Below are 14,669 nucleotides of genomic sequence, written 5' to 3' on the forward strand. Positions count from 1 at the left end.
AAGCTACTGTGAAAAAATGTTTCCATTTTAATTTACTTTTAATTTCTAAATAGCTTTTTTTTGTTGCAAATTTCCATTTACAAAATGTGTTCTTTGCAAAAACAAGTGAATAAAATTCCCTCCATACCAAGTCGCCCCTTATGGGTCACAGATCTGACCTGGCTGGCTAAGAGATCTGACCCCTATAGGCCCGTCTGGACTATAACATTTGATAATCAGGACCTTCTCAAATGCCGACTGGTAATAGTTTCTAGTGGTAGCAGGATGCAGGAGCTTGTCCTCCAACCAAGAGGTTGCTGGTTTAAACCCCAGCTCCAGCTTTTATGTCAGTGGGCTAGACACTTTGCTAATGGTGATCGGAAGGCCCCAGAAAGCCTTGCTTCTGAGAGGAGCCCCAGGGCGACTGCCGCCATCAGTGTGTACACAAATGACTGAATGTGGTGTGGTCCAGTCTCCCGATGTAAATAAATGTCCTAAGTACAGCCCATCTACCATTTTCATTAATAATAGCCTGTAATTAATCAGTTTAATTTATCAGTTTAGGCCCGGTTCTACCCACCGACAGCGAGTCCGTCTCCACACAGTCTACCAGCAGCTCCTTCTTGCCATTCTTCTGAAACAGGACCGCTGCGTTCTTTGCAGCCTGAGCGAAGCATGATGGAACAGAGTGAGAGAGCAGCCCGTGTCTTCAGGTATGGCTGATGACACCAGCTGGTGCGTTCTCACCTGTTGGGTCTCCAGTTTCCTGATGAGCGTGTTGATGGCTCTGAGCATGGCTCGCAGTCGGGCCTGCATCTCTCTGCGCTGCCACTGTGGAATGGGGGTGTTGTCTACAGACTGCCAGACACAGCACAGGATTTAGCAAACATAACATCTTTAGCAGCAATGCATTATTGGCCGAGACCTACATCAGACAGGGTGCTAGCCTCCTTGGAGAAGTGATGGGCGGAGCCTAGGCTGGAGGGGGCGGAGTCGGAGAGTCTTGCTGATAGGGAGTCCACTTCCTGAGATAAAACTCGTCCCATGTCCCTCGCCTGGAGAAACATCAGAATTTCATTTCTATGTCGTACAGATTCGGCTAGAATCCACGTACAGCAGCGGTTCAGTCCAAACAGATCAGCTGCTATACAGACCACTGGATATACAGGCCTACAAACTGCAAGCAGACTTCATATCAATACATACCTCTGCTTCATATCAGTTGGACTGAGGTGTTTGCTGCTACATTTAATCTGGTTGGGAGGATATTAACAAAAAACCTCTGATTGGTTTTATATGAGGGTTCCTGGAGTGCCCTAGCCTCGTGAGACCATCCTGATCTCGCAAGCTTTCAAGATTTCACTCGCTAATCAGTCTGGAGACTCTCCGATGAAGAAAATTTGGAGCCGTTCACCAAACGAACGTCCAATCAGCGTTGGCTTTGAGGCGGGTTGAAGTGTGACACAACGAGAAGCGCGACAGTTCAGTCTAAATGGCGGCTTCAGCCGATGAGACTAGCGTTAGCGTGGCCGTCGAGCAAGTTTTATCGGAATTACAGAGTATTTCTTCACTGAAAGAAGAGCAAAACACTGCTCTGGAGGCTTTTCTCAGAGAAAAAATATGTTTTTGCTCTTCTCCCGATCGGTTTCGCCAAGATTAGCCTGGCTGTTAGTACGTCATATGCTTTGTTGATCTGATTGGTTTATTTGGCCCGTCTATCACCAACATAGGCCAATCAGCTAACCAGTATTTTCGCCCCTTCCCAAAATTACTTCTACGGAAGGTTTCCAGATGGAAATGCAGAGCAAATCCATCTGGAAAGGAGGCCACCAATGTCCAATGCAGGCTGAGGAACAATATGGTGATCAAAAGCTTGTACCTATTGGCTAATACCTGACTGTCTGTGTTTACAGGCGCAGCTTGGAGGTATAAGTTTGATGAACCATGAAGCATCCTATAGGTAACCACTAGCCTCACTGCTAGGCCATCCTGCTACAGATCCAAGCTTCGCTTTCCAAAACAGAGATAATCACTTTTAAATTAAACTCCTCATATGGTTTTTTATTATGTATGTGAACTTGAACTGGGACAGAAGAAGGTGCAGGGATACTGATGGAGGTTTAGGAGGACTTTGCTTAGGAAAATAATGTTTAAATTCTTGTTAACCCGACAGAGGAAAATACGAGGAAACTAAATGTTGGAGATTAGGATTTCCAGATGAAATTTTCTTTATTTTCTTTATTGCAAATGATGCTGATCATTGTGGAGAAAGTCCTGGCACTAAATATTATTTGACTATATTTAATCCTATATTTGGAGGAAGTAAATGCAAACCTAAAGTCTTTTAGAGACAGACGTGTAGAAAAATGATGTCAATGCTGTAGGTCTGGAGAATATACCAGTCAGAGACCTTTTATTGCTAACTAATGCCAACATAACCATTTTACAGGACTAGGAAATGACTGGTGAAAAACCCAAAGGAATCAAAACAGAAAAGGTGAAGAGAGATAAGATCTTTAAGTAGATTGTTTACATATAGAGTGTGCACAATAGAGAGTAAACGATGGAGTAGAGTAAGTGGTTGGATGACAGACTGAAGAGGCTCAGATGCTGACAATGTTCATCAGATAAACTAGATGCTTGTTTTTTTCCTGCAGCAGACATAATGACTTCTGGAGTGGAAACTGAGATCTTATCTTCTTTAGAGACCAAACGGCTGAAGAATTTTCTGCCGTTTGGTATTTTTCATCTATTTATGGATTATTTTATTCTGGTACAAAGGGCCTTTTTTGATTTATAGGAACAAAGTGAAACAAAGTTATAAGTTTCTCCTAAATAGGACATGAACCAACCAGCCCATCAGTCAGGATGTTCGGGGGCCATATTTTATGGAGGATTAAAAGTGCCAAAATTAAATAAATAAATACAGCATTAAATAAATAATTAAATGTGTCAATAGTTAATTGAATGTGTAATTAAATAAATAAATGTGTCATTTATTAATTAAAACCACGTCACTAATATAAAGTGCCACAATTAAATAAATAAATGCAGCGATAAACAATTAATTAAATGTGTAATTCATTAAATAAATAAGGAATTAAATATATAAATGTGTCATTAGTTTAATAAAATACATCTTCATTTTATAAAAAAAAATATATATAATTATTTCAGTGTGCATTTAATTATTTCATGGTCCTGTGTCGCAGTGCATCGAAACCATTAAAAGAATCTGTCAAACTCACCCATCAAAGTTAGGGGGCGGTTATCTAACACCTGATTGGTCACCCTGTACATTAAGGCGAAGCAAATCTATACAGAGACTCGATTCGCGTTAACTTCAACGGAGAGTCTCCAGACTGATCTGCGAGTGAAATCTTGAAAGCTCGCGAGATCAGGATGTTCTCACGAGGCTAAGTGCGGACAGGGCGTATGGTCAACTCTGGAAGCAATGTGAGGAAGATGAATGATAAATGATTTAACAATGAAAAAACTTGGACAAACTTTATTGTCATTTTGTATACACAGAGTGTATACAAAACGAAATTTTGTTTACATTAAGGGCTAAATTACAGAGGTAATACATAACATTCCTTACTTCTTCAAGATTTTGTCTTTGATTGTAAAAAGCTTTGTTTCCACACCACTCTTTTTCTAATTTATTCATTATTTTATTGCGGTTTTTAATGTAGATCGATTGTGTATTTAATATATCATAAAACATTTTCTATTTTAAAAATTCAAACAACAGAAACTAACTCATAAATAAATAAACAAAAACTACAGCTGGTAGAGGACATCGCGTCCAAATATGGTATGGGTCGGCCAAGTGGTCAGTCTCCGCCTCTTTCTATTGGCTGCACAGACGTCCACCTCTTCCATATAACAAAATAACCTCCATGTGGTATATGTTCTTGTAACTGGCTGAAAACAATGAAATTATCTAACTTGTTGCAGATCCACACATAAATGATTATTTCAACAGAATATCTAGCCCTTTCTAACAGTAAAGTGTGTCTGATGTGTTTAAAAGCAGCAGTGAGATCTAACATAACCAGAACAGAGACGCGCCTCCACTTACTGATTCCCACTAATGATGTATGAAGTCAGAGGGTGATCTCACCTGGACAGCATCCTGACCCGTCACAGCCACGATGCGGCTGATTCCTTTCACCAGCTGCTTCTCTGAGACGATCACAAGATCCTGGATGGTGCTGGTCTGCAGCAGGTGTCTAAACAGAGAGAGACCTGGGATCAGAGATTACAACTCTAGATTAAGACTCAATAAATAAACCCCGAAATTAAAGACTTTAGACTCAGATTTAAACCAACTATAATGGAGAGAACAATGTGATGGTAAACTGCTGTCAGTAACTGCAAAGACAGGAAATCTGGAATTTGATATTTACCGCTTTTAATCTCATCTTTTAGATATATTTTATCCAAATAATAGAAGTAGAAGTAAAGTAAAGGTTTTCTAGTTTTTGAGGGATTAAAAAACTAGAAAAAAAATACAGCTGGTAATAAATATCAGAAAAGTTGAGAGATGATTAAATGTTCCTGTTATAATTCATGGCTGAGGACAAACAGTCCAGGTCTGGATTTTAAACCACAGCAATGAAGACATAGAGGAGACCTGACCAGGAATGAAATACTTTACAACATCCCAGTTAAACTCCCAACGACAGATTTGTGAGAAACCCAGACTGAACCTTTAAAAGTATCTGATGCTTAGCAAGTAGCTTCAGTCCAGCTAGAAAGCAGCAAACAGGCTCTAAATCTGGGTGTAGAGATGGTGTCAGACCTGAACCTTCAGAGGCTCATAAAGACAGGAACAAAGTCGGCTTTCTATTACGTAAAGAGCATCTCCAGGATTAAAGGACTAATGTTGAAAAACTACTTCATTCATCTTTAGTAGAATTAATCCCTGCAGTGGTGTCTTCAAAAGTCTGCAAAATAAGTGGATCAGAAAGCTGCAGCTGATCCAGAATTCTGCTGCCTGCATCCTCACTAGAACTAGGAAAGTAGAGAACATGAGCCCAGTTCTAAAGTCCTTCCTATTTTGGAAAAATAATACAAAAAAATGAAAATCTACAAAAAAGACAAAATGTAAAATATTTGTTGAACTTTTGCACTGACATTAATAAAACATAAATTACTCTTGGAACATTTTTTGTTATTGAGACATTTTTAAGCATTTTATTTTTTAACATATTTTGATCTACTTGTTTTACTATCAAAAATACTGGAACAACTTTCTTTTCATCCAACCAGGAAGAACACAGCAATGTGTCATAATGTGGGATTTCCTGAAAAGCAGCCAATCACAGGTTACTTCCTCCCTCAAAATGATAAAAGATGATGTGAGCCACAGAAACCTGATCAGAGAAGATGGATACCGTCATTAATATAAAATATTTGGGTCTGGTTTTTCTGAATCAGCACTTAAAAAACATGCAAAATGAGCATGGAGAATAAGTTAATGTTGCAATAAGACGGTTGTTTCCTTAAATTTAAACTGTCTGACTCAGTGGTTGTGTCTATGAGCAGGAAACCTCATTGGCTTTGCTTCCTGATGGTGTTAGAGGCCGTTTGCTAACAGTGGACAGCAGCTTAGCGTCTTACGTTCCACAGCAGAGTTCCACAGACGTCTCTCTCTCTGTTCCACCGTCCAACAGTTCCGACACTGGAACCTGGAGCGACACCACCCGAACTGGGTCCGGATACACCTGCAGAATGAGGAGGGGCCGAGCATCAGCACCCCTGAGGAGGCAGCTGAGTCCAGGAGGAGGTCTCTGCTTACCTCATCCACCGTCCTCAGGCCCTGGATGGTTCTGGCTTTCTGCAGCGGAACCTCCAGGCTGTAGACCACCTGATCAGCGGAGATTATGTCATTGACACACGTTTCTACCTGCTGCAGCTGGGAGGAACTGAGAGAACCCTGAGGAGAACCCAAAGAACACTTCAGGAAAGGCAGATCCGCTACCGCTCAGTCGGTCACTCAGCTGATTAAATGGGTCAGAACCTTCATGCTGAAGTCGAAGCGCAGGCGGTCGGCTGATATGTGAGAACCTCTCTGTTGCACAGATTGACCCAGAACTTTCCTCAGAGCGAAATTCAGGATGTGAGTCGCTGTGTGTTTTGCCATGCAGGACAGCCGGTGGGCCTGACGGAGAGACGGGACCGGGTCGGATCAAAACGAGGTTCCATATTAGCCTAATGAATACGTTGGGTTTTGTTGTGGTACCTGGTCGAGGTGCAGGTGGACCTGGTCTCCGGTCCGCAGCTTGTCTGCAGCAGTGATCTGATGGACCACGTATCCTCCGGCCCGGGTCACCGCCTCCACCGAATACAGAACATCCTGTGCAACAGAAAGGCTTGAGTCATCCAGAACCTCATACCGGATCGTTCCCATAATGCTCTGCTCACCTGCAGCCCGTCCCGTGTCAGGTAGCCCTGGTCATGTGACTGCCCCCCCTGCTCTGAGTAAAAACGGGTTCGGTCCAGAATGACTCCGCAGCGCTGACCCTCGCTGACCTCCGGAACGAGCGCCTGACCATTATACAGAGCCAGGACTGTGGCTCGGCATGCTGGGAACACTGGGAGGACGAAGGAGAGGCGTTACGGCCGTCAACCAATCACAGACCATGTCCCGCCCAGCGGCGTACCGTATCGCCCGTCCTCCAGCTGGTACCGGTACTTCGGTGTGTCGTCGGTGTTGGGGACGCCGCTGCGTTGCAGCTCGGCCAGGCTCAGGACGTCCGGCAGGAGACGGGGCCTAACACCCGCCTGCTGCTCCAACAGCATCTGAGACAATGGCATCATCAGTCACAACATCACTGATCTCCTTCACAATAAAAGCTCAGACGAAAGCCCTCCATGATGGAGGCTGATTCAGTCCGACCCAGAGCTGGTCGGCAGGGAGTCTTCCACCGAACCGCAGCGTCACCTTCTGGTTCTCAGAGATAAGTCGGTCCAACTCCAGACGGTCCACCTGGACGCCTCTCTCCTCCAACATCAGGTCCACCAGGTCCAGAGGAAAGCCCAAGTCACGGTGCAGAGACCAGGCCACCAAGGCTGAGGAAGAGCCAACAGGACGGTTTGTGGAGGAAATGGGTGCAGATTATTAATCAATAATCGCTAACTAACCAGGAAAGGGGCTTCCTGCGGCCCCCATCCGGCTGACGGTTCTCTGGATCAGCCGGCTGCCGTGCTGCAGAGACGACAGGAAGTGAGCCTCGTTCTCGTTGATGACATCAACAATCTGAAAGAGAGGATCCTGATGACTACTTCCTGTTTGAGGGTCCGCATGCTGATGGTGAAGGAAGACTCACCCGGTCCGCCTCCCGGGTCAGGTCTGGGTTTGTGTCGCCCTGCCGGCAGAGCGAATGGTTCAGTCAACCAGCAGACAGTAAACCCACCACATGGTTGTGGTTCTGGCTAGATCAGTCTCGATGTTGATTCTGATCAAACTGAAATCTCCTCAACCCAAAGGCATGATGGGAAATGTATTTTACCAGGATATGAACGACTGTAGGAGCCAGGCTGGCCAACGCCCCCTGTGGAGCCTTCAGAACCTCAACAGAGAACCGGACCGCCCGCCTCAAGATCCTCCTCAGCACCAACCTGAGCACCAACAGGAAGACGGGTGAACGACACTGATGTTAGACATCATCAGCGCTGCCAGCTGATTGGCTGGACACTCACTCGGCTCCGGACATCCCAGGATGGATCCCGTCAGCGATGCAGACTGATAAGGTACGGATGTGGTCTGCTACCACCCTGTAGGCCCGATCCACCTGGCCCTCGTCCGCCTCCCCCGTCCTACCGCCGTAAGGCCCCACCCCCGACCTCTGATAACACAGATACATGTCACCATGGTGATGGGCCGGCCTTGTAATGCGCCTCTGGGTCTGCGTGTACCTGGTGGATGGCGTCCAGCAGCGGTGTGAAGAGGTCGGTGTCGTAGTTGGACCGTTTGCCCTGCAGGATGCTGACCAGTCTCTCCAGTCCCATCCCAGTATCCACGCTGAACTGGGGCAGCAAGCGCAGACTGTGGTCCGCCTCCCTGAAACAGACCAGGACCTGAGCTAAACGGAACTCAAACATGAACCGGGTCCTGGGCTAAGTGAGTGCTAACTAGTCTGAAGGAACTGGTCTGAACTGGTCTGAGGTGATTTCAGCTGAAGGAATTCAGTCTTATCAGTATGGAGTGAACTTCGTTCCACTATTGTTGTTTTCAATATGGAAAATTACCAAAAAAACTGCAATCCAAAAATGAAACTTTGAAAAACCTTCAGAATCATAAATGTTGAGAGAAACTTTTTTTATTCATTTTTGCCGATATTTTGATCTTTTTTTTTTATATATATACAGGTGCTGGTCATAAAATTAGAATATCATGAAAAAGTAGATTGATTTCAGTAATTCCATTTAAAAAGTGAAACTTGTATATTATATTCATACATTACATACAAACTCATATATTTCAGATGTTTATTTTGTTTAATTTTGATGATTACAAATGACAACAAATGAAAATCTCAAATTCATCATATCAGAAAATTAGAATATTGTGAAAAGGTTCAAAATTGATGGCCCCTGGTGCCACACTCTAATCAGCTAATTAACTCAAACCACCTGCAAAAGCCTTTAAATGGTCTTTCAGTCTAGTTCTATAGGCTACACAATCATGGGGAAGACTGCTGACTTGACAGTTGTCCAAAAGACGACCATCGACACCTTGCACAAGGAGGGCAAGACACAAAAGGTCATCGCTAAAGAGGCTGGCTGTTCACAGAGCTCAGTGTCCAAGCACATTAATAGAGAGGCGAAGGGAAGGAAAAGATGTGGTCGAAAAAAGTGTACAAGCAAGAGAGATAACCGCACCCTGGAGAGGATTGTGAAACAAAACCCATTCAAAAATGTGGAGGAGATTCACAAAGAGTGGACTGCAGCTGGAGTGAGTGCTTCAAGAACCACCACACACAGACGTATGAAAGACATGGGTTTCTGCTGTCGCATTCCTTGTGTCAAGCCACTCTTGAACCACAGACAGCGTCAGAAGCGTCTTGCCTGGGCTAAAGAGAAACAGGACTGGACTGCTGGTGAGTGGTCCAAAGTCATGTTCTCTGATGAAAGTAAATTTTGCATTTCCTTTGGAAATCAAGGTCCCAGAGTCTGGAGGAAAAGAAGAGAGGCACTTCATCCACGTTGCTTGAAGTCCAGTGTAACGTTTCCACAGTCAGTGATGGTTTGGGGTGCCATGTCATCTGCTGGTGTTGGTCCATTGTGTTTTCTGAGGTCCAGGGTCAACGCAGCCACATACCAGGAAGTTTTAGAGCACTTCATGCTTCCTGCAGCTGACCAACTTTTTGGAGATGCAGATTTCATTTTCCAACAGGACTTGGCACCTGCACACAGTGCCAAAGCTACCAGTACCTGGTTGAAGGACCATGGTATCCCTGTTCTTAATTGGCCAGCAAACTCTCCTGACCTTAACCCCATAGAAAATCTATGGGGTATTGTGAAGAAGAAGATGCAATACACCAGACCCAACAATTCAGAAGAGCTAAAAGCCACTATTAGAGCAACCTGGGCTATCATAACACCTGAGCAGTGCCACAGACTGATCGACTCCATGCCACGCCGCATTGCTGCAGTAATACAGGCCAAAGGAGGCCCAACTAAATACTGAGTGCTGTACATGCTCATACTTTTCATGTTCATACTTTTCAGTTGGCCAACATTTCTATAAATCCTTTGTTTTTATTGGTCTTCAGTAATATTCTAATTTTCTGATATGATGAATTTGAGATTTTCATTTGTTGTCATTTGTAATCATCAAAATTAAACAAAATAAACATCTGAAATATATGAGTTTGTATGTAATGTATGAATATAATATACAAGTTTCCCTTTTTAAATGGAATTACTGAAATCAATCTACTTTTTCATGATATTCTAATTTTATGACCAGCACCTGTATATATATATATATTTAACATTAACCTACATGGCCTATAGAAAATGTTTTATTGGGCTTGAAGGGAAGAAAACATCTGTAAAGCCGAATTTGAAAAGAATGTCATTGGTAAAATTCCTTTATAAAATAAAAGTTGAAACTTTAAAATCTGTAAGAAAATTTTTTTATAAATGTGAAAGAATAAGAATAAAAAAAAAGGTGTTTTAAAAAATTTAATCTGAAGAGCAGATTTACCTATTCTTTACCTTTTTTTTAAATTAAGATTTTTTTTGTTTCATTTTTAGAATTAATTTTTTTCATATTTTATTTCCAAAACATGTTCTTTACAACAATAATTGAACACAATTCACTCCATAAATTAATCCAAGAAGGAAGCAAAAGGCTGGTCCTCTATGGGGCCAAGTTGGGAATGTAACATTTCATCCAAAATACATTTCTTTTTAACAGAAAAGTTATTTGGAAAGTGGAAAAAAGTTTTTTCCCCCCTGTAATGCAAAATGTTTAAATAGTTTGTAGAATGTTGGCATATTTACTGCTCTGAGTGGGTTGCTTTTTCAGCTAATGGCTTGTGTTAAAGTCTGTATACCCCAGTTAACCAAAAACTAACCAGAAACTGGACGCGCTGCATCATCAGTGTTGGGCATGTTACTTTGAAAAAGTAATTAGTTATAGTTACTAGTTACCTCTCCCAAAAAGTAACAGAGTTAGTAACTGAGTTACTCCACAATAAAAGTAACTAGTTAGTAGTAAAAGTAACTATTGCGTTACTTTTGCGAGTGTATAAAATTCCTTCCACTCCTTAGAAAGCTTCCTGAACCGATTTTACTAACAATCCTCTGGACACTGCAGTCCTTTCATGTAACGCTTTTTCCTTCCACTCAACTTTCCATAAATATGCTTGGATACAGGAACAACCAGTAAAAAATTCTGAGCTTTTTAAAAATATTTTGTTTTGTTTTAGATTTGATGGTTTGTGTGACCTGCACCTGGTCTCCAGCTGCTGGGGGTGAAAACAGACCTGTTGTATTGGATGAAGACCAGGTTCCAGATCTCCACCACCTCTGGACTGTCCGCGTTGACGAGCCGAGCAGCGTCTCGGCCCCCGACGTGGTCGTAGTGGATCTCGGTGCAGGGGCCGCAGGGCCCCGTGTCACCCATCTCCCAGAAGTTATCTTTCAAACCAAACGGCAGGACGCGAGCAGGAGGAACCCTAGAAGGAGGAGCCGGGTCAGAGGATTCAGAACCGGGTCTGGGCCCAGCTGCAGACAGAGGTGGACCTACCCCAGGTCCAGCCAGATGTTCCGCGTTTCCTCATCAGCCAGCAGACCCGATGCAGCATCTCCACCAAAATACGACACGTAGAGTCTTTCAGGTGGTATCCCGTAATGCTCTGTGAGGAGGCTCCAAGCCATCTGACAAGCCTCTTCCTGTAACACACACAGAAACACACTGAAGCTCCGCCTACTGCACACAGAAAGCCACCTGGCGAAGGAAAAAGCCTCTCCCACCTTGAAGTAGTCTCCAAAGGACCAGTTCCCAAGCATCTCGAAGAAAGTGTGGTGATACACGTCCCGACCCACGTCATCCAGATCGTTGTGCTTGCCGCCGGCTCGGACACATCTCTGACTGTTGGCCACGCGGCGGTATGACGCCATCGGGCTGCGGGGGTCCACCGTCCCCAGGAAGATCGGCTTGAACTGGAAACACAAGAATCAGAGCTGTTCAGACGGATCAATTCCTCAGGAGGGGTTCTGGCAGTGTTCTGGTGCTCTCGGGCCCAACGTCTAAAAACCAAAGTCTAAATGACGTTAGGTGTTTAGGGAGGTAGAGTAAATCTAAAGATATTTTTACATTTTTTTTTCCATAGACTTTCAATGATGGAAAGAAAAGCTTAATAACTATATGACTTGGATTCATCTCTTAATCTTGCATTGAAGAAAACGCTTACTGACAGACTGACTCCTATTACATGACATTTTATGTCTGGGAAAGCATCTGAAGGCGGCGATAACTTATGTTCTGAAGTGTTGGGCTGGTGATCTTTCACTGCTAAAAGATGATTGCTTTAGGGTCAGTACTTACTTACTTACTTACTTACTTACTTACTTCCTTACTTCCATCCATCCATCCATCCATCCATCCATCCCACTTATCCCAAACAGGACAAACGACCATTCACTCATACCTAAGGAGAATTTAGAGAAGCCAGTTAACTTAACACCTTCTTGCAAGGCAGAAACCATAGTAATCAGGACTAAAATAGCAGCTAAATCAAAGCTAAAGTAGATTTAACCTTTTTTACAACAGTTAAAGCTCTCTGCTGGGACTGAGACATAAAAGGGGATTAGAATTCTTTCCACCTGAGAACCCCAGAACGGTTTATTGGCTGGAGGTAAATTATCTGTGAATGAAATTGAATAAAAAGCACATCATTTTACTTATGACTCAATTAAAAGAGGTTCTTTAAGGATTGCCAAATGCACAGCGTTCCAGGAATCTACCAGGAAACCCCCTGAGTGAGAAAGAGAAAAGGGGCCCCAAGATTTTCATGCATTTAGTTCTGATCACCTATATTCAGGATATTTTGTTTGTGTGTTTCTGTCTGTCTTTTTTGTTTTCCCATTTGTGAAATCCCAATTTAGCTACTTCTTTCTTGGGAAAAGTAGAGGTGAGCGAGCAGATCAGTTTGAACTCTAAAACAGGACGGTGTCTGGTTACCATGGCTACGCTCACCCTTTCCCTGAACTGTTTTCAAAACATAAACAGGGAGTTAAAAGTGTTAAAGAGTTAATGTGCTATTATTCAACACTGGATTAAGGTAATTGATATGATATTAAATCCCAATAAGGTAAATCCAACAGTAGGAAAACGTTAAAAGAATTTTGCTTTGTTTAGTTGGGCATTTCTTTTAATAATTTAGTAATGTATTTATTATTCAATGCTAAATCCAAATTTGTTAAACTCATGACTTTAAAATTACTAATACCTCAGTAATAATTTAAATTAAATTCAGTTTACTTATATAGGGCCAATTCACACCTTACAATTTAACCAGATCATACATTCAAATTGATTCAAAGTTTTCTATCTAAGGAAGCAGACATACAGAAAGAAGCAGAGATACAAAAGACGACAGTAAACCAGCTCCACAGGCTGCCCTGTCCAGGAAACACAGCCAGGAAGATGACTAACTGGATGTAAAGAGAGCAAATCCAGTTAGTCACAGTCAGAGAAACAGGCCTACACTGAAAAAATAGAACCTTTTTAGGTAAAAAAATAAATAAATAAAAAATCCATACATGTGTAAAGCAAAATTACTTGTGACTTACTTATGACAAATAAATAAAATATATTTTTATATTTATCTGGAGTTATTTAAGGTTTAAAATCCAGATTAGTGAAGCACCACTACCCTTTCTACAAAGTTAAAGAAGAATTTTATTTTGATCAGACAGTAAGTTGATATTTTTATAGTGAGTATTTTCTATAATAAAATTTAGTCCATAAGTCTGGTGGGAGAAAATTGACTTGATGTGCCTCTTCAATAAACACCTGCAAAGAGACACCTGAGACATCCAGAGCTTCCAGGACCAAAACCAATAAGTATATATTTTTTATTAGTGACAGTCTCTGACCCAACTGCAGGGAAATCTAGGTTTCTGGGCTGAAATAGATCTGTACATAAAAAAAAACTAAAAAGTAATTCATTCCAACTGGACTGACCTGGTTCATGCCGGCGTTCACGAACAACAGGCTGGGATCTCCTCTGGGCCGGACCGGAGCGGAGGGAACCACCAAATGTCGGTGTTTGTCCCGGAAGAAGTCCAAGAAGGTTTTGCGGACCTGTGCGGAGGGCAGGCTGCTCAAAGAGCGCTCCGACCCGGGCGAGAGCCGCCGGAGCCTCTGGAGCTTCTGGAGCAGCAGCCGGGACATCTGGATCACAGTGTCACCGCACCAGAACCGCCCGGGATTATGATCAGCCTCAAGGACTACAGGTTGAGTCAGTGCGCATGCGCAGTCAAACTCCATTCTTCTTTTACTGATAATATGAAAGATGAGCGCCGTGTCGACACCTTGTGTTGAAATGGAGCTACTGCAGCAGATGAAGAAAAGGGTTTTTACAAAAAATTACATAAAAGATTAAGTTCTACTGTTTTGGGGTTAATAAAATCAGGATCCACAAATCAGCCACTTTTAAACAAATTCCTCTTAAATAATTTTAGGTTTAAATATTTATAACAAAATTAGATTAGATTAGATTCAACTTTATTGCCATTGCACAGGTACAAGGCAACGCAATGCAGTTTAGGTCTAACTAGAGGTGTGCAGCAACATTCCCGAGTTTGCAAATACATTGTCCTCCGATCACATGGGATTTTTTTTCCTCTAAAAAAATATTTTATCATTCAATGTGAAAAAATCGGTATGAGGAAGGAAATACAAATTCTGAACTATTTTAGAAAAACAAAAATAAAAGAAATTTGATGTCAGATAAAAAAAATATTATTTTTCCTCCCATGGTCAGAGTTCCATCAGTGAAGGAAAAGTCTGGTGGAGACATGCCTCCCACCAGATGAGTCTCTGTGTCTCTCTGCTCTGGTTTCCTCTGGAAGGAGGTTCACCTGTCATTAAGCAGGCTCTCTTATTATTCTGATCTGTCACAGCCATAACGGGATCTTCAATATCTCTAAACCAATCAAAA

At 42.5% G+C, this 14,669-nt stretch overlaps 1 protein-coding gene across 1 annotated transcript in view; it reads right to left on the reverse strand.

The window, feature by feature from the left end:
- The window catches only part of aars2 (alanyl-tRNA synthetase 2, mitochondrial (putative)), a 15,133-nt gene extending 1,175 nt beyond the window's left edge, over positions 1-13,958 (reverse strand). The window contains exons 1-20 of the mRNA XM_038288196.1: positions 13,691-13,958; positions 11,476-11,664; positions 11,249-11,394; positions 10,986-11,177; positions 7,906-8,050; positions 7,690-7,835; positions 7,500-7,608; positions 7,317-7,355; positions 7,132-7,246; positions 6,932-7,059; positions 6,651-6,789; positions 6,412-6,581; positions 6,230-6,343; positions 6,008-6,148; positions 5,786-5,923; positions 5,608-5,711; positions 4,106-4,214; positions 909-1,034; positions 727-837; positions 560-643 (exon numbers count right to left, since the gene is read on the reverse strand). Of these exons, the coding sequence (XP_038144124.1) occupies positions 560-643; positions 727-837; positions 909-1,034; positions 4,106-4,214; positions 5,608-5,711; positions 5,786-5,923; positions 6,008-6,148; positions 6,230-6,343; positions 6,412-6,581; positions 6,651-6,789; positions 6,932-7,059; positions 7,132-7,246; positions 7,317-7,355; positions 7,500-7,608; positions 7,690-7,835; positions 7,906-8,050; positions 10,986-11,177; positions 11,249-11,394; positions 11,476-11,664; positions 13,691-13,900 (2,655 nt within the window). The 5' untranslated portion in view covers positions 13,901-13,958. The remainder of the gene's footprint in view (positions 1-559; positions 644-726; positions 838-908; positions 1,035-4,105; positions 4,215-5,607; positions 5,712-5,785; positions 5,924-6,007; positions 6,149-6,229; positions 6,344-6,411; positions 6,582-6,650; positions 6,790-6,931; positions 7,060-7,131; positions 7,247-7,316; positions 7,356-7,499; positions 7,609-7,689; positions 7,836-7,905; positions 8,051-10,985; positions 11,178-11,248; positions 11,395-11,475; positions 11,665-13,690) is intronic.
- Positions 13,959-14,669: the final 711 nt, after the last annotated feature.

This window comes from Cyprinodon tularosa, unplaced genomic scaffold, assembly GCF_016077235.1.
Source record: "Cyprinodon tularosa strain WSP-4 unplaced genomic scaffold, ASM1607723v1 ctg25, whole genome shotgun sequence".
NCBI classification, from domain to species: Eukaryota; Metazoa; Chordata; class Actinopteri; order Cyprinodontiformes; family Cyprinodontidae; genus Cyprinodon; species Cyprinodon tularosa.